At 37.0% G+C, this 12,298-nt stretch overlaps 1 protein-coding gene and 1 long non-coding RNA gene across 3 annotated transcripts in view; one reads left to right on the plus strand and one right to left on the minus strand.

The window, feature by feature from the left end:
- The window catches only part of IL7 (interleukin 7), a 42,471-nt gene that overhangs the window by 1,942 nt on the left and 28,231 nt on the right, over window positions 1–12,298 (minus strand). The window contains exons 3-5 of one of the 2 annotated variants that reach the window (XM_081116885.1): window positions 7,165–7,245; window positions 5,963–6,094; window positions 1,539–1,592 (exon numbers count right to left, since the gene is read on the minus strand). In XM_081116885.1, the coding sequence (XP_080973011.1) occupies window positions 1,539–1,592; window positions 5,963–6,094; window positions 7,165–7,245 (267 nt within the window). The remainder of the gene's footprint in view (window positions 1–1,538; window positions 1,593–5,962; window positions 6,095–7,164; window positions 7,246–12,298) is intronic. The other variant, XM_081116886.1, reaches the window with a different exon arrangement.
- LOC308547120 overlaps window positions 6,375–12,298 on the plus strand; it is a 65,573-nt gene continuing 59,649 nt past the window's right edge. The window contains exon 1 of the long non-coding RNA XR_013997449.1: window positions 6,375–6,448. This is a non-coding gene — a long non-coding RNA (uncharacterized lncRNA). The remainder of the gene's footprint in view (window positions 6,449–12,298) is intronic.

Consider the following 12,298-nt stretch of genomic DNA (forward strand, 5'->3'; position numbering starts at 1 on the left):
GGACCTTCACTGGGGTAACAACCAATTATTGGGTGTTTTCTAGGTGAGATGTGTCCAGTGCTCCACATACATTATTTCATTTTATCTACCTATCTCTGAAATTGCTGATTTTGCCTTTTCACTGATGAGGAAACGGCTGCAAAGAGGGTGAATGAGCCGCCACGGTCACATGTCAAGTAAGTATAGTGACCGGGTCTTAAGCTCGGCTGTCCTATTTGTAGTTAAGTCACAGATTCGGATCTCTTTTAAGTGTATATTTAGGAACATTAACCCAGAACCCTGAAATAATCCATTTAAAAGATTAGGCAACAGATATCAATAAATATGAAGGAGAATTTCTCACAGATGTTTTAATGAGGGTCCCAGGACATAGTAAGAAGTACATATGGAGGTTTATGTGACCAAGCAGATGTGAAATACACAGACTTGAAAATTTCATGACTTTTCCTCAGAGACCAAGAGTGAACATACTCAAAAAAGACAAAAATGAAGGACCATGATTTATTTTATTTCTGTTATCCTGGGAACACAGATATTATCTGCTTTCTATATCTTTCTTTCCAATTTTGTTGTTGTTGTTGTTCTCATGTCCTTTCATTTTTTTAAAAATTAAACTTATTAGGGTGACACTGGTTAATAAGATTATGTAGGTTTCAAGTGTGCGTCTCTATAACATGTGATCTGTGTATTGCACTGTGTGCCCAGCACCCGCATGTTCTCAGCCAGAAGCCCTCCGTGTGTCTACACCGCTCGGGCATTCATTTCAATTCTGCCACTTCAAGTGGATTCCTAGGCTTCCTGAGGCCCAGGGTGGGCAAGCTGCCCCCTTCTCTAAGAGGGGCGAGGAATTTTCACGTTCCCATGTATCTATTGCTCAAATGACATTATAATAATAATGGAGATATGAAAGGAGAACCTGTCACTCTTATGAACCAGGTGTGTCCATTTGCACATGTGCTTTCCTAGTTAATACTGATATCATTTTACTGTTTAATCAAATTTAATTATCCTGAGTTCTTCATTCATATTTATATTTATATTGCTATATAACATTCTGCAATAATATTTACTAGTATAAATATTTAATATAAATAAGATATAGAATATTCACATACATATATAGCATATATAGTATACTGTATACTAATAAAATAGGTATAAAATGTGTTCTCATTTTTAATTTGTATTTCTTTACTAACGAAGAAGGATGGCTTTTTTTCTTCATATGCTTGTTTTCTAGTTTATTTTCTCCTATATCGTTTGTTCTTTCCTTTTGCCTATTACCTAGTGATGTTTCGATTTTGTTGCTTTTCGAAAAATCAATGATGTGATATTTCCCCTAGCTACTTTTATTTTAAAATAGTGGTTATTTAAAAAACAGTTTAAAGGGATCCAATTTCTAAGAAGTACCTTCTTGCTACTTTTATTAACATTATAATGAATATTTTTAAAACCAACCATAAAAAAGAAAATTCAAAGAGAAACATTAAGGAATTAAGTAAAAACTGATAAAAAAAAAATTGTACAATTATTCTTACCAAAGTCCTAGTGGGCTGGGCTTCACCCAGGGAAAGTTGTTTTTTTTCTTTATCCTTAAAAACAAAGTTACATTTACAACATTGAATATTAATTCTTTATCGCTTCTCCCATTAATGTAATTGCTAATTTTCATATATTATACTCAGATCATCTGATATTTTTGAGAATCTACTTTAAATTATGTGTTGTTAGTATGGCAGAATACTAATTTCATTTAGAAATAGAATACAGGCATACCTTGTTGTATTGCGCTTCGCTTTATTGTGCCTACAAATTGAAGGTTGTGGCAACCCTGCACTGAGCAAGCCTACTGGCACCATTTTTGCAACATTACTTGGCTCTGTACCTCCGTGTCACATTTTGGTAATTCTCTCAATATTTCAAACTTTTCCATTATTATTATATTTGTTATGATGATCTGTGATCACTGATCTTTGATGTTGTTATTGCAGTTGTTATGGGGGAACCATGAACTGTACCCATAAAAGATAGTAAATTTGACAGATAAATGTGTCTCACTCCCTTTCCTTGGTCCTCCCCATTCCCTGAGACACAATTATACTGATTTAGGCCAATTAATAACCCTCCAACGGCCTCTAAGTGTTCAAGTGAAAGGAAGAGTTGCACACCTCTCACTTTAAGTCAAAAAGTAGAAACGAGTAAGCTCCGTGAGTCATGAAGGCACGCGGGAAGACAGGACAGGCTGAAGGGTAGGCCTCTTGCAGTGAAGTTAGCCAAGCTGTGAAAGCAATAGAAACAGCCTCAAAGGAAATGAAAAATGCTACTCCAGTGAACACACGAGTGCTAAGAAAGCAAAACAGCCTTATTGCTGATAGGCAGAAACGGTCTGGAGAGAAGATCGAAGCAGCCACAGAATTCCCTTAAGCCAAAGCCTAAGCCAGAGCAAGGCCCTAACTGTCTTTAATTCTGTGAAGGTTCAGAGAGGTGAGGGGGCTGCAGAAGAAAAGTTTGAAGCCAGCAGAGGCTGTCTCATGAGGTTTAAAGAAAGAAGCCATCTCCACGACACAAGAGTGCAAGGTGAAGCAGCCAGTGCTGACGCAGAAGCTGCACTGTTACCCAGACAGTCTAGCTCAGATAATTAACGAAGGCGGCTGCACCAAACAACAGATTTTCAATTTGGTGAGACAGCCTCACACTGGAAGAAGGCGCCATGTAGGACTTTCACAGCTAGAGAGAAGTCAATGCCTGGCTTCAGAGCTTCCAAGACAGGCTGGAGCTCTTGTTAGAGTTAATGCAGCTGGTGACTATGTTGAAGCCAATGCTCAATTTCCATCCTGAAACTCCTAGCGCCCTTAAGAATTATGTTCAGCCTACTCTTCCTGTGCCCTATAAATGGACAACAAAGCCCGGATGGTAGCACACCTGTTTACAACATGGTTTGCTGAATATTTTAAGCCCATTGTTAAGACTGCGCAGGAAAAAAAAAAAAAAGATTCCTTCTGAAATATCACTGCTCGTTGACAACGCACCTGGTCACCCAAGAGCTCCAGTGGAGCTAGACAACATGATTAATGTTGTTTTCATGCCTGTTAACACAACATCCATGCTGCAGTCCATGGAAAATGGAGTAATTTCAACTTGCAAGTCTTATTATTTAAGAAATACATGTCAAAAGGCAACAGCTGCCGTATACAGTGATTCCTCTGATGGATCTGGGCAAAATAATTTGAAAACCTGGAAAGGATTTGCCATTCCAGATGGCAATAAAAATCTTTGTTATTCGTGGGAAGAGGTCAAACTATCAACATTAACAGGAGTCTGGAAGAAGTTGTTTCTAACCCTCATGGATGATTTTCGGTGTTCAAGACTTCAATGGAGGAAGTAACTGCAGATGCGCAGAAATGGCAAGAGAACTAGGATTAGAAGTGGAGCCTCGAGATGTGACTGAATTGCTATAATCTCATGATAAAACCTTAATGGGGGAGGAGTTGCTTCATATGGATAAATAATGGAATCTACTCCTGGTGGAGATGCTGTGAAGAGCTGAAATGACAACAAAGCATTTAGCATATTACATAAACTTAGTTGATAAAGCACCGGCATGATTTGAGAAGACTGACTCCAATTTTGTAAGAAGCTCTACCGTGGGTAAAATGCTATCAAACATCACATGCGCCAGATGAGTCATCTGTGAAAGGAAGAGCCAATCGATGTGACAGACTTCACTGTTGTCTTATTTTGAGAAATTGCCATGGCCTCTCCAACCTGCAGCAGCCACCGCTGATCGGTCAGCAGCCATCAACATCAAGGCAAGACCCTCCACCCACAGAAAGATGACCACTCACAAAGGCTCAGGTGATGGTCAGCATTTTTTTAGCGCTAAAATCTTTTTAAATTAAGGTATGTACATTTTTTTACTCATAATGTTATCGCTCACTTAGTAGGCTACAGTGTAGTGTGAACGTAACTCTGGGATGTGCACTAGATAACCAAAAAGAATGGTGTGGCTCGCTTTATTGCGACATTCGCTTAATTGGGGTGGTCTGGAAGGGAACTCGCAATATCTCCAAGGTATGCCTGTACGAGGGAACAGAAAGAAGCAGGAGAGGTTAGTCTTCTGAATACCTGGATTTTGTAGGTATGCCCAGCACTGTGTTAATGGCTGTGAGGCATGAAAACCTAATATAGAAGGGTACAGTAACAGAGGCAAAACTAGAATTTTAATCAGCATGAAAATAAAAGTATCACTAAACTGTGAAATCCTGACCGTATATCTTCTTACGCTTTGCCCATCCGAAGCAAAATGAAATAAACAACAGTAAATGCCCATAGCAGGCCTGACTCACGAAGAAAAGTCAGTGTAGCTGATGGTCTTTAACGCCTTACCTTATCACTTTAAGAAAAAGGTGGGCTGTATCAGGTCAGTTAGTTTTGTGACATAATTTTATTTCATTTCAAGAATAAATCACTTGTGTTTTCCTTCTTGACAGCTGATTTTGGAACATGGTGATCCATTCAGAGATCAACACATGAGAGGAGGAACTGCACGTATATAGCATACCCAAAACCCTTAACCTTCGAAGGTCAAGAGGTGATATCGCTAGTTTGTTTGCAGTTTTTCAGTTGAGCCCTGACCTGAGGCTTATACTCAGCACAGTGTTTCCAACAGTCACTACTAAGCAACTGGATGTGTAAGCACCAAGGAACCTGCTGGCCATTCTTGCATTAGGCAGGAATTTGGAATCACTATGAGTAATGATTAAGAGCTGGTAGGTTAGACTAGAAAGTCTTCATGAATCTTGAGCGTGGCCTTGAAGGATGTAAAGAACAGGACAGATCACATTTATAGAAAAGAGAACAGTAGAAATCCCACATAAACACTAACATAAATAAGGGAACAAAATGGGAAATAAGCTTGGCAAACCCAGGATGCCAGGGGAGACTGGCTTGCATCGTGTAGGTAAGGTGGTAAGTGAACTGGTTCAGCTGATATCATCTTCATCATCACTGTCAGTAGGGCTCAAAAGCAGTCTTACCATTTCCCTTTCTGGGGGCACCTACTGGTATTAAAAAATAACACACAACCCTTTTTCTATCATAAAATTTTAAAATTTTCTTTAAAAAAATAATAAGAAACCTTTTGGCTTTGTGTGACAGCTGGTAAAATTCCTGAAGGGGGGGGGAATAGTGATAATAACAATATAACATCTATTGAAACTTTTTGATCCTAAGCACTTTACGTGAATTACGCCATTTAAGCTTTTAATAGGCTATAATGTACATACTATGTTTTCTTCCATTTTGTAGATGAAGAAACTGTTGTCTGATTCAAGATAATGTCTTCCAAATTCTGTTTTATTGATTAACAACCATCAGCAGAGATGTAGGGAAAGATTAGCCCTATACTTATCTAAATTATTGAAGCAAAGAAATAGAAAATTGTTGGAGATTTTATATACACACACACATATATATATATATACATACACGCATATATAAACACACACACATATATATGGAGATTATATATATAATATATATAGATTATATATATATCCAGTGTTAATGTAGAAAGACATGTGTTAAGTACATTTTACCTGTTTTATTGGCTATGATTTTTCATAAATTTATACACATATGGATTAAAATTATTAATAGGTTTTAGAGACAAAAATTTACCTTTCCCCACCCAATTTCTCACACTAGGTTCCTTGAAAGTTATTGTAGCAATGAAGTTCACATATGTTTTTACTTCCTTTTTAATAACTTTTGATTGGCCCTAGCAAGAAATGAATAGGCACTGAAGTTGATATTTTCCTCTTCTGGAGTTAAGTGAATGTCTTTCAACTTTAAGTTAAAATAAGCAGCTAGAATTCTATGATAATGGATCATTAGAGAATGATAATATCCTATCACGGGAGTAGTTTATATTTTTGTTCAAAGTAAACAGTCCTCAGCTTACCTTCCTGGTGCAGTTCAACAGTTTTAATGTGCCCTGTGAAACTATTGATAAGGGGAGCTTGAATTCCTCAGTGATATTCATTTTAAGAAATTGCTTCAACTTGCGAGCAGCAGCTTTTAAAAACGGAGCTTCCTATTACAGAAAAGAAAAAATCAGAAGGGCTGTGGTTCACATAAAATATTAAGAAATGGAAAGCTTTCTTAAGGATCCTAAAGCCAGAGCCCTATTGCTGAATAATGCCCAGCCTCCACCCGGCTTCTATTCCAGTTAATCACATGACTGACAAGCAACTAGACGGAAACTCTGGAGCCCCAACCGACAGCCTGAAGGGCCTGCAACTTGGTTTAATGATTAGCTAGCTTTTTAAATTCTCTTTCCCTGTTATATATGTGAGTTCCTACCACGTGTGGGTGAACATAACAAGTTTACTTAATTGTAAGCAAAATAACCAAAAGAGAGGTCTTCTGGAAGCAACAATAATAAAAGGTATGTGTGGTTTTTCTTACTGTTACTATCTTGAATCTTTTGAGCTATGGATGGATAGCTGGTAATAGGAAAATATAGGGTTGTATTCATCTAAAACAAGTTTTTCAGACATTTACTGTAATTATAGAATTTTTTAAAAAAGGATTTATGAATATATGCTATGAGATGTCATGAGGTTAACTCAGCTACTATGTGTTTTAAAAAGGTCTTTGAATACCATACTGGTTTTTGTGCAAAGAAATCACACAAACGTTGAAAGTTTTATAAATTACATTATTACACCAACTAGAAGTGGTAGAGTTGTGAAGATTAGCAAATATTGAAAGAAAAAATTCCTAAATGCTTACAACTAAATTATGCCCATAACTTATGTTTATGTGTGTGTAAGCAATCACTCTAACAAGCATTTTCCTACATAAAGATTTCAAAAACGATGTCTTTGAACTCAGCAGTGCTTCTAGCATTTTATAAGTGAAAAATGAAATGCTAAATTAAAAAATATATATTTATCAAATATGCCCAGGGCTATTTGTAAAGTAAAAGTATAAAAGAAGAACACAGTATGATTTAATAGATCAGTGGAAACTGTCTGCTTAGAATCAAACGAATATGTTATTAATATAATCAATATAATTATCTAACGGAGATACAAAAAAATATAAGCTTCTATGAAATCAAGCTCGAAGGACATATAAACTCCAAATAATTATCATTACCTTATCATCATCACATGAGTGCTTTTTAAAAAAGTTATGTTCATTATTCAGGCAATTGCTATCATTTTCTATTATCCTGTCCTGTAATAAATAATATAAAATTAAATGATTAAACTGAGGACTTCTCTAATATGGAGTAATTATAAAAATAACAATGTTATAATACGTGGTAGTTATATGTACATTTTAAGGAAAATACCTTTAGCTTGGCTTAGCTGACTAGGCATGAAGAATATCGTTTTCTATGGCTAAAGAATTAAAAACAAGCCTCACAGACTCAGAGCTCCCTCCCGGCTCCATAGTTTAACCCCAGAAATCATTGAAGGAATCTGGTTCATTCGGGGAAATAAAAGTACCTATTTTAGAAGTTATACTATATACAAGAAATATTATAAATTTTGAGATCTTGAAGTTGAAATGCATTTAAAAAAAGGCTATCTGGTCCAATTTCCTGCCACTCTCAAACAGTAACGAAGAGAATTTTCATTAGAATGAAAGGAAAACCTCTTGAGAGTAGTGAGGGTAAAAGGAAAGTAATTCTGCAGCACTTTTTACAGGCCAGTGTGTCCTGGATGTTTGAGGGAGACATTTGCTAAGAAACGATGTGTGTGGGTTGTACTGTGGGAGTGGGAAGGCCAACTGGTACATCCGCATATTTCCTTTCTAAGGAATGAGGTCCTCCTAGGTGGGGACTGCCTGAATCAAGAACTCAGGGGACACATTAGGAAGAATTTCCTAAGGACTCAGGTTCTCTGGTGCACCGGGTTGGACTAGGTCTGGCTGGCAAACGCAGGCCATGATCAGAGCTTCCAGGACTTCGAGCAGTCTTAGCCTGTGTGATGTCACACAAAACACAGGGTAACAAGCGGAGTAGGGCAGGGTTTTTGTCATGGGCTTCTAATCGTTGTCTGTGTCTCGGAAAGTGCATGACTCTTGTCACCTGTGAAAAGCATAGATGGTTTCTGGGTTCATCCTGACCCTAAATAAATATACTCTCTGCTTTGCCTTCAGAAATTAGTGTCTGAACATGTAATCATTCACTTAACCATTCGATGCTTACAACGGGCCAATGGGCAAGGTCCTCTCCCAAGTCTATCGGGGAATCAAAGATTAAAAAACATTCCCAGCCTTGGCCAGCTGTGCTCAGTGGTTAGAGCGTTGGCCTGTAGACTGAAGGGTCCCAAGTTCAGTTCCGGTCAAGAGCATGTACCAGGGCTGTGGGCTGATCCCAGCCCCAGTCAGGGTATGTGCAGGAGGCAACCGATTGATCTGTCTCTCTCACATCATCGGTGTTTCTCTCTCTCTCCTTCTCTCTCTCCCTTCTACTCTCTGAAAAGCAATGGGAAAAATATCCTCAGGTGAAGATTAAAAAAAACCCAAAAAACCACAGACCTAGTTCTTACGCCCTTTGATATAAAGGGTGATGCTGTATGCATTGGACATTTTTATATCACTTTTTTTTATCTTTGGAAAAGTGTGTTTTTGTAAGCAGATTTGTTAGTGCCAACCACCCGCCTACTGCGGACATCTCTAGCACAAACACATATATTCTTTATAACTAACCCCAGGCTGCCCTTATACACATTCCTGAAATGTAGTGGAGAATTAATATTTGTCTGTTAATTCATTTCATTATAGCCTTCCATTTACCCCAAGAAAGAGAGTAAATCAAAGAATCACACATACATTTCTCTTTGATAAGGCATGCATTCATTTTTTTTTTTTTTGCTATGCCATCCTTCTAAGAAAGAAAATAGACAAAGTGCAGCTGATCTCTAATATTCTCCAATTTATCAAAAATATTGCATGAAAATATGTCATAGAATTAGTACCAATTTCTTGGGGCATTTTAACAAACTGCACGATACATGAATATTTGAAAAGTCATACTGGTTAAGCCACTGCTCCTGGTATTTTATAAACTCATTTGGGGCAGGTACAGAACGGTAAATGTACCAATTGATTTGTTTGCAAGTGTTTGCTCCAGTATATAAAAATGTTACTATTCCCCGGAAAGGTTGACTTCCACAGAAGTCACAATTATTACTGACTAGATGACATTAGTACATTTTATGAATATGTTAAACAAAAGTGTAAAACTGTACAGTTACATTTGCCTCCTGAAAGTGTTTTCATTGAAACCTTATCAGAAGAATGACACAGGCTAAGATTTATAGAATCGTGGAGTTGGAAAGAGCTTCTCTATCCATTTTTTGATGTAACAAGTACGTAAGTTTACTTTACTAATAATAGTTTCTTAGAGTCACCTTGACATATTTGAAGATTTTTCATATCTATTATGAATATGGAAAATCACAAGGGAATAGCCAAGGTCACATTGGCTCTGGACTCAGGTATCTTCCAGTGTAAAACAGTCTATCAGCTGTTCCTACAATGCACTGTCCTATCAGTTGTTCAAAATACATCTTCTTTTGCTGTCTATCTTTGATTTTTTTCCTATTGTAACAGTCTCTTCTTCAGAAATAATAATTATGTATACAATGGATTTGTTATTTCACTTTTCCTTTTATATAGTTATTTGCCTTTGATTTTTAAAAAATTTTGTTTTATTTTGTGTTTCTCTGTCATGTCTTCCTGTTCTAATGGGTGCTCATTTTGGGCTTTTATTTTATTCTCCATTCCCTCTGAAACCTAGAGAACTCTCTCTCACTTTTTTCTATCTTTCATCTGATATTTTATTATTTTTAGCTCTTTTTAAATTTGGTTTCTTAGTGTTAAGAATTTTTTTTTTTTTACATTTTCTACTGCTTTTGTGGATAATTAATTTAGGATCTAAATTCTTCATTTCCCTTATGTATTAATTTGATAATTTCTATGTTCATTCATTCGTTCTTTTATTTTGGTAGTATCAATGCATAGTGTTTCCTTTTTGATTTCACAGCTATTTTTTGAAGGGATGCTACAATAAATTAAATTATTGTGGCTGAACGTATGTATAAGTTTTCTTAATTTATCTCCATTTAACTAGCTTGCTTGGTTGGTCAATTCTCTTTCTTCTTTAAAAACATCTTGACTTAACTAATGCCCACAAAAAAACATCTTGACTTAACTAATGCCTACACACACTGAATACTCTCAGCTAGTAGTCTAGTTTTTAATATACTCATCTGTTTTTACACTCATGATTTGAGCTGCATATTTACTTAGTCAATTTCTTAACACTAAGTCATGCCTATGTATATATTTCACTTAAATACTATATAAGCCAAGGAAATATTAGTATGAAAACAGAGTTGTTTGGAGGACTTCGGTTCTAGTCTGTCATGTAAGGAGCTCAGGAGTTGCCACTCAATCATAACAAGTAAGAAGTTGAACAGACTGAAGAATCAGGAACACTTCTTATAGCCTTCAGAGAAGTGAGGTCACAGGGCAAACTGCTGCCCCAAATATTGGAGCGACAGACATGTGGAAACAAAAATCACAATTTGCAGGAGCAGAAACCTCCATGGGGAACAGTGCTGGAGTAAGGAAACCACAACTCTAGTTGTTGAATTGCTGGAAGCTCAGAGTGGACAAGTCTGAGAGCTAAAAACTCTAAGAAGGCCCTGTCTTTGGGGCTGGGAGCACACTTTTCTGAGTTTTACCTGCAGGGGTTCTATGAATTCCTCACAGTGGATATCTGAAAAAAATCCCTTTATGCTCCTGGTAGAGGGAGGGGAGAGAAACCATTTTGAAATATGCCAGAGCATTATGTTCTTAACAAGGTCTGCCTTCAGGAGAAACTAGTTAACCGGAGCCTAACCTATCTGGGGTAAGGAAAATACCCAACCTAGCCCCCTCTCACCATTCTGTCTCACCTAAGGGTGGCAAGTACTGAGAAGCACTGGTCAAGTGTGCAGCCCAGAGGCACAGACTGATCAGAAGACTGAGATGTACTCACGGACTATAAAATACTTCCCTTCTCTCCATACCTCCCATTCCATTACTAAAAGCTTATTTACCACACATCTTTTTACCCAGTGAATCCTGTCCACATTTCAACAAAAATTTCAAGGCATACTAAAAGGGAAAAAGCACAATTGAAAGAGACAGAGCATTTACCAGAACCAGAATTAGATATGGCAGAGATGTCAGAATGATCAGACAAGGGGTTTTTAAAACTATGAACAACATGCTAAGGCCTTAACAGGGTAAGCAGAAAACATGCAAGAAAAATAGATAATGTAAGCACAGAGGTGGGAATTCTAAGAAAGAATCATAAAGAAATGCTGCAGATGAGAGAGAAAAAAACCACTGCAATAGAATAATGGGCTCTTTATTAGTCTAGACATGGCTGAGGAAAGAATCTCTGAGCTTCAGATATGACAATGGAAGCTTCCAAAACTGAAAAGTAAAAAGGAAAAATACTGTGGGGGAAACAAAAGAGAATAGCTAGGAGCTGTGGACACCTACAAAATGTGTAACAAATGCACAGTGGAAATATCAGAAGAAGAAAAAACAACAGAAGCAATATTTGAAGCAATGACTGAGAATTTTCTCCAAATTAATACTACACACAAAACTACAGAACCAGGAAGCTCAAGGACCACAAAGCAGGATAAATGCCCGAAATCCTATGCCTGGGCATACCATATTCAAACTTTAGAAATCAAATATTAAGAAAAATTCACGAAAAAAGCTATGGGGTGGGACCTTACTTCTAAAGGAACAAAGAATTACAACCAACTGCTCCTCAGAACACACGCAAGCAAGAAGGGAGCAAGGTGACATGTTTAAAGTGTTGAGAGAGGAAAAACGACCAACCTAGAATTCTGTACCCTGAGAAAGTATCCTTTAAAAGCTTTCCTAAGATCAAAATAAGGCAAGGATGTCCTTCTCACCATTGCTTTTCAACATCGTATTGGAAGTCCTGGCTGATTCAATAAGAAATGAAAAGGAAATGGAAGGTATACAAATTAGGAGGGATAAAATAATTCTTTTTTACTTTATGACATCAACTATGTACACAATTCAAAAGAATCAAAAAATAAATTAAAAACCTCCTGGAACTAAGAAATGATTATAGCCAGGTTGCAGTATACAGGTCAGTAGACCAAAATTCATTGTTTTCCTGTATACCAGCAAGTGGAAATTGAACTTGAACGCACAACACAATTTATGGTAGCACCCCCAA

The sequence above is a fragment of the Miniopterus schreibersii genome (assembly GCF_964146895.1).
Source record: "Miniopterus schreibersii genome assembly, chromosome: 17".
NCBI lineage: Eukaryota > Metazoa > Chordata > Mammalia > Chiroptera > Miniopteridae > Miniopterus > Miniopterus schreibersii.